The following is an 18,728-nucleotide window of genomic DNA, read 5'->3' on the forward strand; positions in this document are numbered from 1 at the left end:
TTCCTATTAGTTGAATAATGTCAAACTCAGCCTGACATTCAAGGTCCTCAACAATTTGCACCAACCTCCCTCACCAGGTTGCTTTCCTCCTAACAACTCTATTTTTATAATACATACTTAATTATCCTATGACTTTGAACTCTGGAGACTTAGTTTGGGACTAGAAAATTCAATCCCATATTTCTTGTAAGAATTTACATTATCTTTGTCTTATAAAGACCTGTAAAGACCTGTCTTATAAAGACCTTATAAGACCTGTATAACTTGTCTTATCTCCCCAATTAGATAGCAAGCTTACATGTTAGGACAATGTTTTACTAATTATTTGTCCTCCACAGGCATAGTACAATGCTTAAATCAATGATTTTTGGAAGTAGGTGAGATATTAATAAAAATAAGAGTGACTTCTACATAGTATGTGTTTATTAACTGCCGAATTCATGTGATCATTATGTAATTATTTTTATGTGTCTCAAATTTTATTTCATTTTACTAATAGTAGAATAAAATCATTCAACTGATACCTTATTTTTAAAGTGTCTAATGTCTTTTAGTATACTGTTCTGTATTGGCCTCACTTTTTCCTAGACTTGCAACCTCAGGCAAATTACTTGACTTTAATTTATTAACATATGCAAAATGGAGGAAGCAAGTGATATTTTATTTTCCTATGTCCTAGAGAAGGTAGAGGGTCAAATGAAATTCTGAATGTAAAATTCTTATGTGAACTATGAAACATAGTAAGAGTAACAGTTAACTTCTTTTCCTTGTAGCTTATCCACCTTTTATTTTCAGTGCATTGCATAGTTTGGGAGATAACATATGCTCAATAAATGTTTGTTGAATGAATGTATGAATGACTGCAAAATCACTCTTTCCTTAGGTCCCTTCATGTCAGTTAAAATATGTATTTCATTTAAAATGCCAAGCATTTTAAGCAAAACACACACACAAACAAAACAAAAACCCCAAACTCTCATCAAATTTTTGAACAATAAAATATCCTCAAATACAATGAATCAAACATAATGAAACAATGATCTCAGGATTTGTCTTGATAAAATCTTGCACATTATACATATACTTTTCAGAATTGTACCTTGCTGACATTGTTGTGATTACCAGATAATTTATAAAGGCAAGTACCTCATTATCATGATGTGCCCATTAGCACAAAAGCATGCCAGGCAGGCACTGTTACACATGACCACCACATCTGCTTGCAGTATAAAAGATGTCTCGGTGATGTTATGAACATAAAGGCAAGTCTGAGAAGGCAGCGAGAAGACTTTGGCTTGTTTTTCTGAGCAGATTATTGTATACTGATGATCTCCTATTTCTTGGGATGCAGAGGAGGAGTTCATGACCAGTTTCCTTCTCCAATATTTTTCATTTTCATCTATGTTGTTTGGATCCCTCCAAACTTCATATGGCGGTTGTATTAATCCGCCAGTTCGGTCCATACAGGAGAACGTTAGTACAGCTCCTTTCAGTGAGAGGAATGTACCTATAAAAACAATTTCACATCACTGGCATGTGAAATATTTTCCAAAACAGCTGTTATTCATCTACGGGCAACAAATATTTTACATTATGATAATTTATATCTATAGAGTCATAATATTGCACTTATTGCATTTATGCATAAGTCAGTAGATTTGTGAGTTCATCTGTTGCAATAACTTGGAATCATAGAATATTAGGTTTAACAGGAGCCCAAGACATCAACCTGTAAAATCTTCTCATTATATTAATGAGAAAACAGCCTTGGAAAGATGATGGGATCCAGGTCACATAGCAAGTTAGTGGCTGAGCCAGATTTCCTGATTTCTAATGCAGGATTCTTTCATTATACTATGCAGTCCCCTTCAAAAATCCTTTTTTAAAAAGCAAATTTAAGAAAAAGTATAATTCTCATTTATCAAAATAACTTCAAATGAAGATATAATTACATCATCTGTTTCCTTTTTTTGTTTCATGTCTAGCTCATTTTCTAGAAAATGCCTTTTTTCTTCTGAAATTGAACACTCAGAATAAATTTCATCAAGTTTCGATACCTAGAGTTCATGCTAGTAATTTTAATTATATGAAAAAGACAAAAACAACTACCTTCAGCTCTTAGGCAGGCTTATGCATCTTTATAGAGAAAAGGAGTTTACTCACCTGGATTCTTCAAGGTTGAATATCCAGGCCAAATCATTACCTATGGGTGATTTTTACAAGGCTTGGAGGACAACTTAGGAGGCAACTTGGGCTATACTGACCTTTGGACATTTCCAGACTCTCCCCTAAGCAGTGTCTTCCTAGCTCTTTCTTTCTTTTGTCCTTTGACATCATGTAGAGAGAGTAAGGGTGTTAACCCAGGCTGATATGCCTCAAGAATATACATGTAACAGAGACTTGGCAAGGGAAAGTGAAAGATAAAAATACATTCCATTTAGAAAGTACATTACCTATAATTTAAAGTACTTAAAATCTATCAAATTCAAAATGACATATTTAGATTACCTAATATCTCAGTTGTGTTTTTAAATCCTCTTTTAAACTAAGAAACCTGTAAATATTCTAGAAGGGTAACTGAAGAGGATAGGGTAACAGAGATTTGGGTGCTTCAGTCTAAGGGTCAATATATGAAAGAACAGGTCTCCCAGTCTACCATGTAGAAAAACAAATGCCAAAAGCTATGAAGAACGATTCGATTAGAATTTGTCTAAGATTGGTCTTGCTATTCTGTAAAATCACATTTTCATAAATAACTGTCATGGAAAGACTTTTCTAAGTATAAATATCTTTGCATCCTCAATTTAGAGATGGCCTAAAGTATGTTAAAAGGACATGAAATCCAAATTTGAAGCCATTTTACTTATATCTGATGCTTACAAGCTATCAACATCACAGTGACAGTTTCTCAATAAGCCAACCTTATCAAAACAGCTGCTCTGTTTCCTAATTTGTAGTCAAAAATGCTTTGGTTATATTCTGTTCATTAGGTTAATACAGGGTTAAATTTTCCCAAGAATATTTTATTGATCTTTATGACTATGCCTTTAATCTTCCATAATTGAAAAAAAAAAAGTACCCAGCAAAAACAAAAATCTCAAGTAAATCCAAATTACAAGCCACTACTATCTCAGAATATACGTTATAACAAAGTAAGCTTAAATTTAGGGGCTTCTATAATAGGATCTTAGCCATTCAGTCGACAGTAAATAATTCATCACATGATTAATTAGAACTTTCCTCTTAAAGAAGGTCGCACCTGCTAGGAGTGTACTTTTCTCCAGCTTTCCAATAATCAGCCTTCCCCACTACAATCTTTAGTCATTCAATCAACAAACAGTTATTGAGGACTTACTATGTATTCTACATCCTGTTTTCGGCACAGGGAACATAGCAATGAATAAAACAAACAAAAGTCCCTGCTTTCACAGGATTTTACTTCCTACGATAGAGACAGACTATATATGATAAATAAGTAAACACTTGGGATTTTAGATAATAAGTACTAAGGAAAAAATTAAAGCAGACAAGGGGATAGGAACTCTTGAGAAAAGGTTGTTAAATTTTAAATAGAGCAGTTGGTATTATGGACTGAAAGTTTGTATCCCCTCTGAAATTCATATGTTGAAGCCCTAACTTCCAGTGTGGATACATTTGGATATGGAGCCTCTAAGGAATTAAGGTTAAATGAAGTCATAAGTGTGGGGCTCTGATTAGATAGGATTAGTGTCCTTATAAGAAGAGACATGGGAGTTCCCTCTCTCTCCTCATGTGAACACAGAAGAAAGGCCATGTAAGCACATAGTGAGAAGGCAACCATTTGCAACCCAAGGGGAAAACCCCACCAGATACCAACCTTGCTGGCACCTTTTCAGTTTCCAGAACTTTGAGAAAATGTATTTCTATTGTTTAAGCCACCCATTCTGTGGTATTTTACTATGGCAGCCCAAGCACACTAATACAGAAGGGATGGCTTCTTTGCATCATCCTGTGGCAATTAGGGCTCGGGAAATCAGCACAAAATATTGATATACTGTGATTGCTGTGAGTAATGAATTATCCTTCATCTCTGATCCAGGAGTCTTATGTCTTCTACCAGCATTCGTGAAACTGACAACTTTATTAACTTGCAAGTAGAGTAAAATTTCAGATCTTGTCTCTTTAGAACAGCAAAGGGAAGACTCATAGGAGATGATATCAGAGAGATCAAGTGGAGCCAGATCATGTAGGTTCTTAACAGTACACAGTAAAGACTTAAATTTTTACTTGGTATAAGATGGGAAGATTTTGAGAATAGAAGTGATATCAATGTCTCAGGTCAAGTCAGCCTATAGCAGAGATTAATTCTGATGTTTTCTAATTAATTTTCTGTCTGGATGATCTCCTTTGCTGAAAGTGGGGTATTAAGGTTCCCAAAACTATTTCTGTTTTTGGTCCTAAGTGTTTAGTTTTGTTCAAAAATGAGCTAAAGACTTGAATAGACATTTCTCCAAAGAAGATATACAAATGGCCAACAGGTATATGCAAAGATGCTGAACATCACTAATCATCAGGGAAATACAAATCAAAACCACAGTGAGATATCACCTCACAGCTGTTAGGATAGATATTATGAAAAAAAAAAAAAGACAAGAAGTGTTGGTGGGATGTGAAGAAACTGGAAAACTTGTACACTGTTGGTGAGAATGCAAAATGATGCAACTGCTATGGAAAACAGTACGGATGTTCCTCATAAAATTAAAATAGAGCTACCATATCATCCAGCAATTTCACTTCTGGATATGTATCCCAAGATCAGGATCTTGAAGAGATATATACTCCTATGTTTAATGTAACACTTCATAACAGCAAAGATGTGGAAACAACCTAATGTCTGTCAATAGATGAATGGGTTAAAAAATGTATATACATATAATGGAATATTTTTCAGTCTTAAAAAAGAAGAAAATCCTGCAATATGCAACAACATGGATGAACCCTGAGGATATGTTTAGTGAAAAAAGCCAGTCACAGAAGGACAAATGCTGCATGATTCTACTTATATAAGACATTTAAAATAGTGGGACTCAGAAACAAATAATAAAATGGTGGTTGCAGTAGCTAGCAGGAGTGGAAGATGGGAAGTTGTTAATTAGTATAAAATTTCAACTATGAAAGATGAATAAGTTTTATAGGTCTGCTGTACAACATTGCACCTAAAAATAAATAACAACACTGTATTGCACACTCAAAAGTCTGTTAAGATGATAGATCTCATGTTAAATGTTCTCATCACAATAAAATTTTTAAAAAAGAGAGAAAGAGAAGTGGAATTAACACTTATTGAGCATGCTTTATGTGCTCAGTGCTTTACATAAATTATCTCATGCAATCCTCCCAACAACCACTTGGGGGAAACTGTCTTGCATTTTTCATGATGCTGATGTTCACAGAACTCAAGTAACTGTCTCAAGTCACCAAAGCAAAAATTGGCAGAGCTGTAATCTAATACTTATGTATTTTTTATTTTTGTTTTTAAAACTACACCTTATGGCCTCCCAAGAAATAAGATTGAAATGCAAAGTAAATAATTCTAATACTGTTTTTCTCTTTTGATTTTATCTGATCCTATTTATGGAGAAAATACAAGGATATTTTCTGAATGGCTAAAAGTTCAGCAGAAAAAACTTAAGGTATGTATCATACCCATCTATAAGACTATGATTTTGGAAATTCAGCCTTAATTAAAAGTCATAATCTCTAACTTTTTACTTGTTTGAAAAGAAATTTTCATTTTTAATTTATATTTCTAAGATTACTTGTTTCATTTCAGGCTTTTCCTGTGTGATAGAAAGGTTTTGTTTTGTTTTGGGTTTGGCTTACTCTGGAAAAAAAAGAGATGTGAAACTGCCAATACCTCAAGACTATACTCCCAAGTAAGGATGTGTATATTTGATAGTCTTTCAATGTTTGTCAGTCATACATTTACAAGATTACCTACTATTCCTACTATATTAAGAAAAGAACTATATATTTAGTTCATTGTATTTTCACAGAGAATGATAATACAATTTTTCATCTGTCCATATGAGGTGGTGGGTGGCTGGTTAGCTCAGTTGGTTAGAGCATAGTGTTATAACATCAAGGTCAAGGGTTCAGATCCCCATACTGGCCAGCTGCCAACCCCCCCAACCCCCACAAAAAGAAGGGATCCTATTCTGGCAAAAGTCTGAATTTATGTCAATAACACATGACAAAAGGATAAGTAAAATTTCATTTATTTTTGGTAGTACCTGGAGAGAACTTTATTTTTCTTCAGTGAATTAAAAATACCTTAAAATCTTAATAGCTTCCTATATATGTTAGCCTGGTTATTAAGGGCTTAGACAGATTCCATACTTCATACCCAATAGTTTCAAGTGAAATTATTTTTACTTTGGGGAAAATATAGTTTCTACAAATAAACACAATATGACTAGTAATAACAATTGTAAATATCAGTGCTGCTATGTGTTGAAACCTACAGATGGGGAGTATATATGTTGATTAGTCTGTATTAGGCCATGATTATTTTTGTCTATTCAAATATAGTCATTATGTTTGATTGAACTATTTTCTTATTGTATTAGTTTTTATTGAAGTTTGTAAGAGATACAATGCATAAATTTCATAAATATGTTTGAGATATACTCATCTTACATTAAAAGGTGCTAACTAAGTAATACTATAATATAATAAAGTTTTTCATCAAGGTTTAGACTTAAGATTAAAAATTATACCCTTCTCATCTCAATTAAATGATCTTCAGACAAAGCCTGTTACCTAGTTTCATATTATTTCTGTGAGATAGCACATTAACCCATTATTACATTGGCATAAATTAATGTACTAGTTTTTTGTCAGAGAGCTGGACTTTAAAGGAATTGAATGTTGGCAAATAAGTTTAAAATAGAGAGTGAGGCTGGAAAAAGTCTAGAGTAGAGGGTAGGCCCAAGAGATACTTCTCTCAGTAGGCAAAAGACAACACAAGAATAGTGGAAGAAAAGAAATAATAAAAAAGAGGGAAAAGATAATTTCTGGTACACTTTTGCATAAGCTTAATGTTGAGAACATACATGTGAAAACACAAAAATATACCCAGGCTTATATAATATATAACCAGAAAGTGAATTAGTAAATTAAAATAATTTTAGAATACAGAGGAAGCAAAATCTATAGAGAAAATATAAGATAAATCCATTTACATGAATTTTTACTTTAAATGTTTTACATTTTTATTTTTCTTTATCAGCCTTTCTTTCCAATATTAGTATATGTGCTGCTGAAGTGAGCACTATCAGCCTTTCTTTAGTCAGGTATTACACATAACACCCCTACCTCCAATTCCTCAAAAACAGAAGCCCCACGTCTAGACAAACTCAGGCTGAGTCTTTGTGAGCAATTTTACTTGCTCTTTATCTAGGCTTAGAAATATAGCATCTTGTTGGCATGCTAATTGTTGATAGTATTAGTAATACATAATGGAATTAACTTAGTGATAATAGCTTTTCCAACGCCTGTTTATTTTCCAGTATTTCACTAGGATAACGTTTTTGGACAATATTCCTAATGTTGGCATTGGCTAGATTTATGAATCTGTACTTGCCCTCTTCCAATCTTCCACTCAGTCATTTAAGGTGTGCTAAGCATTATGCTGGGGGCAGAGCCAGATTTATTATGAAGTTAATAAAGCTTAAACTTCAGGGCGCTTCACTAGCATTGGTTCCAAGGCCTAGAAAGAGACCTTAGTACTATGTTCACATGTTTATATATTTTTATAAAATGTGTGAAACTAAAATATTTTCTTTAACCACAATCATATAAGACAGCTTTCTCTTTCCACTCTAATCTTCCTCCAGTCAGGTAACATTGTAGTGGACAGACACTTCATGGATGTGGACAAGGGCAAGTTGAGATGAGGTATATTTAGTTTGGGTTTAGTGACATATGTTTAGATGGTTCACAGCTACTACCATGTCTGGGTTATTGCTAGCCTTCCAGGTATAGAAATGGCTTCTAGGAAATCTACTACTACTCTAATGCAACTCAGTATCATTTTGACATGAAAGTGCTGGGCTGGAGGTCATATTGCAAAGGCATATTATTTCAACCTTAGAAGTATGTACATAATGTAGAACAGACAAGATTTGAAATGTCTGGAGCCAAAAGCTAGTCTGTAGAAACTTCTTCCAAATCTTACAGTTCACACAAGAAACTTGATACAGTTTTTCTCAAATGTGACAACAAACCAAAAAATTCACATGACATTTACCAATGATAGATGATTGGGAGATGGCAAAGAGAGAAAAGAGAAGTGAGGAAATAAGTCTCGCTGGACCAGGGAGCTGGTTCTGGGAAGCAGCAGGACATAAGATTAGAGAGGTACAGTAGGGCTGAGTTTATAGAGATCACTGATTTCCAAGATACAGAGCTTGAAATTGCTTCTATGGGTAAGTGAAAGATATCAGAGAATATGGTGCATGGAAAGAAACTAGATGATGAAAATAATACTGGAGTAAAACCAGTATGGAAGTAGTGAGTAAAAGAGATCAGAAAAGAAGAAACTGCAGTTATGGAGGCCATTTAGGTAGTATCATGGGACTATTAATAGAAATGGGAGAGAGACAAGAAGAACCAGTTTGGGGATAAAGAGAACGAATTTATTCTGGAGAATCTTAAGTTTAATCATGAGTTTAAATCTTGAGTTTGATCATCCAGAATCAAAATAATATTTTTTTTCAACAAAGCAATGCTAGGAACTTCATATGGCAGAACCAATAATTATATAATAATTTATAGCTAGAAGCATAAAGAATTAAGTAGAAATAAAATACAATTAAAAATGAGTCTTACCAAATAAATTTCTTACAGAGTTACTGATGGAGAGTATAATTCCTAGGGGAGGAAATGTGGAAGGGGCGGGTAGACAGAGAAGGAAGAAAGTTTGCTGGTGGCAGAATTTTCATTTATTTTCCTTTGCATTTTGATTTTTACAGTTACAGAATTTAAATTTAAAAATCAGCTCTTGAGAAAAAGAAAACAGTGTATTGTATCACTGTTTTGTCCTTCAAATCTAGGAAGTCTTTTCCAACTGCTTCACATATTTTATATGGCCCTTTATAATCTTCCCCTATTTTTCCAGACTCATCTAGCACATTCTATCTCTATGCTTCAGCTATGCCATGTTCTCTCTTACCTCCCAGTTTCTACTCATGCTGTACCAAATTACTCTTAAAATTAGTACTGTGCACAACTTCCTCTCAAACCTGCCCAATTCCCACTTCAGATATCAGCTTCTTTAGGAAGGTCTTCTCCTAATTTCCCCTGGCCAACCCCCATGTTTCCACAATATTCTTTAATCTCCTCATTATAATCTCCCTTACTGTAATTCCTTTATTCTAATCATAATTTTCTGTTCACTTTTGTTCTTCCCTGCATGTCTCTGAAAACAGGGACCATTGTATCCCCAGTGGTAAATTCAATAGTTATGGGTTTGGTAAACGTTTGTTGAACGAAGAGATAAATTTCAAAATGAACTGTTTTCAGGTTTAAAAAAACTGCTCAACTCACATACATTTTCCCAGGCCACTGATAAAAGGTTATTTAGCAATATTTTTACAGATGAAAAAAACACATTCAAGGGCCTAAGAACAAGTCACTCACTTCAGCATTGACAATGAAAGAGGGAAATACCCTCAATTCCAAACTTTTTTAGTGGTTCCCATAAGCTAGAGCAGTACCTGTAACACCATAAATAGTACCCACAATGGTTCCCATAAGCTTGGGCAGGAACCAGTTGGGTATGGGGTGGAAAATAGATATTGCAAAGAGAGTGAAGACTGGGACAACTAATATAGCCAATAGTGAGGTGTAAAAGAGGAAGGGAAGAGTTTTCTATTTTAAGTTTGAACTGGCATTCTGTTACCTCTATCTTTTCTTATAAAACTCTGCTCTCCTTTTCTCTTTTTACTCTCATAAATTATGGCTTCCAATTAGTCTTTTTCTTTTTCAATGGTTAATTATAGAACAAATCAAAACCCAGCCTTATAGCTTTCTCCTTTATATATGTTTATCTCTCTTTTAAAAAAATTAATAGACTTTTTTAAAAAGTAGTTTCAGGTTTATAGAAAATTGAGCAGATAGTACAGAGTTCCCATATACTCCTTCTGTTATTCCCCCATTATTAATATCTTGTATTAGCCTGGCACATTTGTTATAATTGATGAACTGATATTGATACATTATTATTAACTAAGGTCTTGAAAGAATACTGTACATAGAAACTTGGAGAAGACAGCTTCCCATTACATCTCATTAAATAGATAAGAAAAAAGATTGCAAATATTTACAAACCAGAAGCCAAAAGTTAAATTTATACTTATTTTGTATTTTGTCATCATTTTTGGTCTAAGTCTGTTTGCTTAGAATGGCAAAAAAACTTCCTTATAATATTCAGAGATCTGCTGCATTAGTTCCAGGGATTGCTTATTTCAAAACTTGTGACATTAAAAGCTGCATTTTTTAGAATATTTATTATTAGAAAATTGTCTTTCATTTATGGCTTTAAACTTGTGTGACACAGGTTGATTTTACCTTTCAACTTCTGAAGACTGCCTGGCACATATTAGATGTCTAATATGTATAATCATTTATTTCATTAAAAAATGGATTAAATTAATACTTAATAATCCATTTTTGACCTCACTGATCTGGCTCTAACTCAACCAGTATAAAAGAATTGTATATATATATTTCCTTAAAATTAGGAATGTAATAAAAGATATTTTCTCATTGTAAAATATATGTTTAAAAGAAAGATCTCAACAGATTAACTTTTAAAACACAATGCATTTATCTGAACTTCCCATACTAGTAGAGAGCTGACTATTCCACATAATCTACCAATATGAATTTGGCATACCAGTTAACAAAGAAAGTACAACCCTATCTAACCTGCCAAACCACATATATTCTTTAAAAATAAAACCCCTTATATTATATATTAATTAAATTCTTTTTCTTTTAACCTAAAAGCTATCTGAAAAACATTTCTTATATAGGAAATAAGGAGACAGTGAAATTAGTGATAAGAATAAATGTAAAAATATGATCCAGCAAACCCACTACTGGTTATATACTCAGAAGATGGAAATCATCATGTTGAAGAGGTTTACTTGCACCCCCATGTTTATTGCAGCTCAATTTACAACAGCCAAGAGTTGGAACCAACCTAAAAGTCCATCTGTGGATAAGGAAGATGTGGTATATATATACAATAGAATACTACCCTGCATAAAAAAGAATGAAATTCTGCCATTTGCAGCAACATGGATGTGCTTGGAGAAAATTATATCAAGTGAAATAAGCCAGGCACAGAAAGAAAAATACTGCATGTTCTCACTCATAAGTGGGAGCTAAAAATAAATAAATAAATAATAAAGAAGAAACAACGATCACAATAATAGGTTGAACTTTCAGGAGGAGAGAACAGAACTGTGGTTATTAGAGGTGGGAAAGGGGATGGAGGAGAGGGGTTAATGAGAAATTGGTTAATGAACACAAAGAATGCTTACGTTTTGCAATGATGAATATGCTAATTATCCTGACTTGAGCATCACATATTGTACACAGGTATTGATATTCAATTCTGTACCAAAAAACATTTACAATCAATTATATTTCAATTAAAAAAATAAAACTATTCAAAGGAATAACAGGAGGAATCACACTCATCCCTTCTTCAAAAAGAAAAAAATATTCAAGTAGAAAGAGAATACAACATATGCTTTAGAAACAATACTTATATAAATTATGTAGTTCTCTAGGCACTAGGATAAAAATGAAAGAAATTGTACATTATGCATCTGAAGTAAGATGGGAAGATTATGAAAGACTTTAGTAATCCACCTTAAGTCAAATCTTCTAGCTTAATTGTTCTGAGTTCTTCAAGGATGATGTAAAAACACTCATAGGCTTTGATCTGGCATGGAACTTTGGAGAAATGCTTCAATTTATTAAAAATAAATTCAACTTTTGCATTAAGGTTTGCCTCAGTGCTTTTCAGAAACTTATTTCCCAAGCATTTCCATAGTTTACTACCATAAAAATGGTGGAAGTAAAGGTAAGTTACGAGCCCGGCCAAGTGCATGCCACCCAGAGAAGTGCCCGGCCGGAGAGGCCCGAGACCCACGGCAACCATGCACCCAAGGCACCAGTGGGCAACTGAGCAGACACTGAGGCAGCCATGCCAAATGGGCAGCCAGAGCAGCATCCTAGCCAGACAATAGTGTTGAACCAGTGGACTGTGAAATCCCCTGCCACAATGACTAAACATCAAAGGAAAGATACCAGAAATATGAAAATTCAAGAAAGTACACCACCAAAGGGTAATAACTCTCAAGCTCTAGATCCTATAGAACAAGAAGCCCTTGAAATGTCTGACAAGGAATTTCGAGTGATAATTCTAAGGACACTAAATGAGATACAAGAAAAGTCAGCGAGACAACACAATGAAATGAGGAAAAGTATACAGGACCTGAAAGAAGAAATGTACAAGGAAATCAATGCCCTTAAAAAGAATGTAGCAGAGCTTGCCAAGCTGAAGAATTCATTCAATAAAATAAAAAACACAACAGAGAGTTTAAAAAGCAGGCTTGCAGAAGGAGAAGAGAGAACTTCTGACCTTGCAGATGGGCTGTTTGAAATAACACAGGTAGATAAAAAAAAAAAAAAGAATTAAAAACATTGAAGAAAATCTAAGAGAGATAACCTTAAGTGCTCAAATATCTGAGTCATGGGTATTCCAGAAGGGGAGGAAAAAGGAGATTGCATTGAAAACATATTCAACAAAATAGTGGCAGAAAACTTTCCAGCTATATGAAAAGACACAGATCTTCAGATTCAGGAAGCTCAAAGATCCCCAAATGTATTCAACTCAAAAAGATCTTTTCCAAGACATGTTATAGTCAAATTGGCAAAACTCAAAGACAAAGTGAATCTTAAAAGCTGCAAGAGAGAAGCGTTAAATCTCCTATAATGGAGCCCCAATCAGTCTAACATCAGACTTTTCATCACAAACCCTAAAGAAATAAAGGAATGGGATGATATATTCAAAATTCTAAAAGATAGAGATTGCCAGCCAAGAATACTCTACCCCACAAGGCTATCCTTCCAAAATGAAGGGCAAATTGTATATTTCTCAGACAAAAACTGTGGGAGTTCACTACCACACAACCACTCTTACAAGAAATCCTCAAGGGTGTACTGGGTTTGGGATCTGAAAAATAACTACCACTGCCATAAAAACTCAAGAAAAATCAAAACCCACTAGTAGAATAAAAATGCAAACAATGAAGAGAAAAAAAATGTTTATCTACAACCCAAGGAACCAACAAATACAGAAGACAAACAGTAAATCAGAAAGAAAGGAAAAAAAGACACTTAAGACATGCAAACAAAAATCAATAAAATGCTAGGAGTAAATCAACACTTTTCAGTAACAACTCTTAATGTCAAAGGATTAAATTCTCCAATCAAAAGACACAGACTGGCTGACTGGATTAAAAAGGAGGACTCAACTACATGCTGCCTTCAAGAGACCCACCTCACCCATAAAGACTCATATAGACTAAGAGTGAAAGGATGGAAAAAGATTTACCAGGCAAACAAATGAAAAACGAGCTGGAGTAGCTATTCTTATATCTGATAAAATAGACTTTAAACTAAAAACCATAAAAAGAGATAATGAGGGCCACTACATAATGATAAAAGGATTCATCCATCAAGAAGACATAACAATAATAAATATATGTGCACTCAATGTCAGAGAAGCCAGATAAATAAAGCAAACCCTATTAGACCTAAAGAAGGAAATAGACACTAATACCATAATAGCAGGGGACCTGAACACCCCACTATCAATATTGGATAGATCATCTAGGCAAAGAATCAGTAGAGAAACACAAGATCTAAACAACACTCTAGACCAATTGGACTTGGTGGATATCTACAGAACATTCCATCCAATAACCTCAGAATATTCATTCTTCTCATTAGCACATGGATCATTCTCCTGGATAGATCATATGTTAGGTCACAAATCAAGTCTCAACAAATTCAAAAAAATTGGAATTATCCCATGTATTTTTTTCAGACCACAATGGATTAAAATTAGAAATCAATAACAAACAAAATTCTGTAAACTATACGAACACATGGAAATTAAACAGCATTCTACTGAATGACATATGGGTCCAAGAAGAAATCAAATAGGAAATTAAAAAATTTATTGAAACTAATGAAAACAATGACACATCATACCAAAACCTGTGGGATACTGCAAAAGCAGTACTAAGGGGTAATTTATTGCATTAAATGCTTACTTCAGAAGAATGGAAAGATGGCAAGTGAACAACCTAATACTTCACCTTAAAGAACTAGAAAAACAAGAACAATCCAAACCCAAAGTTAGCAGACAGAAAGAAATCATTAAGATCAGAGCAGAACTTAATGAAATTGAAATCCCCAAAATGATACAAAAGATCAATGAATCAAAAAGTTTGGTTTTTTGAAAAGATAAATAAAATTGACAAACCATTGGCATGGATAACTGAAGAAAGAAGAGAGAAGACCCAAATAACAAAAATTAGAAATGAAAAAGGTGATATTACAACTGATACCTCTGAAATACAAGGAATCATTAGAGACTACTATAAACAACTATATGCCAACAAAGTTGAAAATCTGGAGGAAATGGATAAATTTCCGACACAAACAAACTAGGCAAACTGAGCCAAGATGATGAAGAAAGTCTGAAAAGACCAATAGCAATAAAAGAGATTGAAGCTGTTATCAGAAGGCTCCCAACAAAGAAAAGCCCTGGACCAGATGAATTCACAGCAGAATTCTACCAAGCATTCAAAGAGGAATTGACATCAATTCTCTACAAACTATTCCAAAAGATTGAAACGGAGGCAATTCTCCCAAACTCATTCTATGAAGCAAACATCACCCTGATACCAAAACCAGGTAAAGATACAACAAAAAAGGAAAACTACAGGCCAATATCCTTGATGAACGTAGACGCAAAAATCCTCAATGAAACACTAGCTAACAGAATACAGCAACACATACGCAAAATTATACACCATGAACAAGTGGGATTCATCCCAGGGATGCAAGGTTGGTTCAACATATGCAAATCAATAAATGTGATACACCATATCAATAAAATCAAACACAAGGGCTATATGATCATCTCTATAGATGCTGAAAAAACATTTGATAAAATTCAACACTCGTTCACGATAAACACTCTCTACAAATTAGGTATAGATGGAAAGTATCTCAACATAATTAAAGCCATATATGATAAACCCACTGCCAATATCATCCTGAATGGGGAAAAGCTGAAAGCTTTTCCTTTAAGAACAGGAACTACACAAGGATGCTCAATCTCACCACTCCTGTTCAACATAGTGTTGGAAGTACTAGCCAGAGCAATCAGAGAAGAGAAGGAAATAAAGGGCATCCAGATCGGAAAAGTTGAAGTCAAACTGTCCTTCTTTGCAGATGACATGATCCTATATATCCAACAGCCTAAAGCCTCTACAAAAAAAATCGTGGAGTTGATAAATGATTTCAGCAAAGTTGCAGGATACAAAATCAGCACACAAAAATCAGTAGCATTTCTATTCTCCAATAGTGAACATGCAGAAAGAGAAACCAAGAAAGCTTGCCCATTTACAATAGCCACCAAAAAAATAAAATACTAAGGAATAGAGTTAACCAAGGATGTGGAAAATCTCTATAATGAGAACTACAAACCACTGCTGAGAGAAATTAGAGAGGATACAAGAAGATGGAAAGATATCCCATGCTCTTGGATTGGAAGAATCAACATAGTGAAAATGTCCATACTACCCAAAGTGATATACAAATTCAATGCAATCCCCATCAAAATTCCAATGACATTTTTCTCAGAAATGGAAAAAAACTATCCAGATATTTATATGGAATAACAAAAAACCACACGTAGCCAAAGTAATTCTGAGCAAAAAAAATAAAGCTGGAGGCATAACACTACCTGACTTTAAACTATACTACAAAGCTATAATAACCAAAACAGCATGGTACTGGCATAAAAACAGAGACATTGATCAATGTAATAGAATAGAGAATCGAGAAAACAACCCACACACCTACAGCCCTCTGATCTTTGACAAAGGCACCAAGCCTATACACTGGGGAAGCAACTGCCTCTTCAGCAAATGGTGCTGGGATAACTGGATATCCATATGCAGGAAAATGAAACTAGACCCATACCTCTCACCTATACACCCTGAAACAATAAAACTTCTTAAAGAAAACATAGGAGAGACACTTCAGGAAGTAGGACTGGGCACAGACTTCATGAATACGATCCCAAAAGCACAGGCAACCAAAGGAAAAGTAAACAAATGGGATTATATGAAACTAAAAAGCTTCTGCACAGCAAAATAAATAATTAACAGAGTTAAAAGATAACCAACAGAGTGGGAGAAAATATTTGAAAAGCATACATCTGACAAAGGATTAATATCCAGAATATACAAGGAACTCAAACAACTTTACAACAAAAAAACAACCCAATTAAAAAATGTGCAGAAGAGCTAAATAGGCATTTCTCAAAGGAAGATATAAGAATGGCCAACAGACATATGAAAAAATGCTCAACATCACTCAGCATTCGGGAAGTGCAAATCAAAACCACACTGAGATACCATCTCACCCCAGTTAGTATGGTTAATATCCAAAAGACTGTGAATGATAAATGGTGCCAAGGTTGTGGAGAAAAAGGAACTCTCACACATTGCTGGTGGGACTGCAAAATGGTGCAGCCTTTATGGAAAATGGTATGGAGGTTCCTCAAACAATTGCAGATAGATCTACCATATGACCCAGCCATCCCACTGCTGGGTATATACCCAAAGGAATGGAAATCATCAAGTCGAAGGTATACCTGTTCTCTAATGTTCATTGCCGCACTATTTACGTGGCGCACTTGGTAGAGTGCTGCGCTGGGAGCGCGGCAACGCTCCCGCTGCGGGTTCAGATCCTATATAAGAATGACTGGTGCACTCACTGGCTGAGTGCCGGTCACGAAAAAACGACAAAAAAACCCCCAAAAAACAAAAAAACAATAGCTAAGAGTTGGAACAAGCCCAAATGTCCATCATCAGATGAGTGGATACAGAAAATGTGGTATATTACACAATGGAATACTACTCTGCTATAAAAAAGAATGAAATACCGCCATTTGCAACAACATGAATGGACCTAGAGAGAATTATATTAAGTGAAACGAGTCAGGCACAGAAAGAGAAATATCACATATTCTCACTTATTTATGGGAATTAGAAATAAATAAATAAATACACAAGTAAACTAGGGGGGGGGGAAGAAGACACAACAATTACAATTCCTTGAAATTGATACACCATGGAAACAGATATGAGGTTGTTGGGATGGAGCAGGGATAGGCAGGAGGGAGGGAGGGAAGTTTTGGTAATGGGCCACAATAGTCAACCACTTTGTATATTGACAAAATAAAATAAAATTCAAAAAAAAGGTAAGTTACAATATGACAAATGTTGGAATAGCATATGATTTATGAAATTTTCAATAGTTCATATTGCACATAATACTTATACTCATAATGTTTGTCCTGAATCAATACAAATTAAGTTTTATAACAACATATGTAAATTTGAAAAAGGAGCAATGAGGGAATGAATGAATAACAACTCTTACCACTTGGCAATACCATGACTGGCTCTGTAAATCTTTGTTCATCTGCCAGTGGTAGGTTTAAGGAGATGATTAACACCATTCCCAGACTAGTTCCAACAAACAGACAAGGGGAGATGGTAGAGTCATTTTTCCGTGCAAAGGATTCCATGAAGTATAGTGCTGTAATTGCTTCTTTAGAATCTTTGTCAATACTGGAGATGCTAGAGCTTCTAGAACGATTATAGGAATTTTCTCGGTTTTCTATGAAAATAATAATAAAAAAAAGTATTAGTGTATTTCCACGACAAGTGAAGTCAGATTACATACATGAAAACCGCAGATTATGAGAGGGAAGCAGAATTTCATTCTTTGTTTATTGACCTGGAAGGCAGTTTGTTCAGTTATCAGTTTATTTTGAAGAGGGAGAGATTGAAGTGTAGAAGTATAAATCATAAACTTAGGCAGAGGTAGGACTAGAACTTGAGTCTCTTGAGTTCCAGTTCACCATTTTTCTCTCACTACATTGCTTTACAAGTTAGTCAAAATTTTTTAATCTGGAAAGAAGATTTAGTCTAAATAGTCAAGGTTACGAGAATTTCTGATGCCATTTTAATTGTGCTTAATGCCTCTCTCTCAATTATTGAAAGTATTCCTAATGATTTTTTGGCAATTCCCACTTATAATATGTGGATATTGACATGAAAGGATTCATCTGGATCATGAATCTTCTATGGAAAACATATTCTATATCTGGGATAATTATAGTTGTAAAAATTAAAGTTTTTACCAAGATGCAACTGTTATTTCCCTGAACTAGTTTCAAGCTTCCTACCTTGAATCCAAATCCAGTCCTAACTTTGCCTAGGCCCAAATAAGGAGTCGTAGATTGCGCCATCCTGTTGATAGTGGTAGTCTTTCTACCACTTTCAGTGGGCTGAAGC

General features: G+C 34.4%; 1 protein-coding gene across 2 annotated transcripts in view; it reads right to left on the bottom strand.

Moving 5' to 3' along the window:
- STXBP5L (syntaxin binding protein 5L) overlaps positions 1 to 18,728 on the bottom strand; it is a 354,645-nt gene that overhangs the window by 11,781 nt on the left and 324,136 nt on the right. For both annotated transcript variants that reach the window (XM_063092515.1, XM_063092508.1), the window contains 2 exons: positions 17,809 to 18,048; positions 1,147 to 1,507 (listed from right to left, as the gene is read on the bottom strand). In XM_063092515.1, coding sequence (XP_062948585.1) covers positions 1,147 to 1,507; positions 17,809 to 18,048 — 601 coding nt within the window. The remainder of the gene's footprint in view (positions 1 to 1,146; positions 1,508 to 17,808; positions 18,049 to 18,728) is intronic.

Source organism: Cynocephalus volans, chromosome 1 (genome assembly GCF_027409185.1).
Source record: "Cynocephalus volans isolate mCynVol1 chromosome 1, mCynVol1.pri, whole genome shotgun sequence".
Classification (NCBI taxonomy): Eukaryota; Metazoa; Chordata; class Mammalia; order Dermoptera; family Cynocephalidae; genus Cynocephalus; species Cynocephalus volans.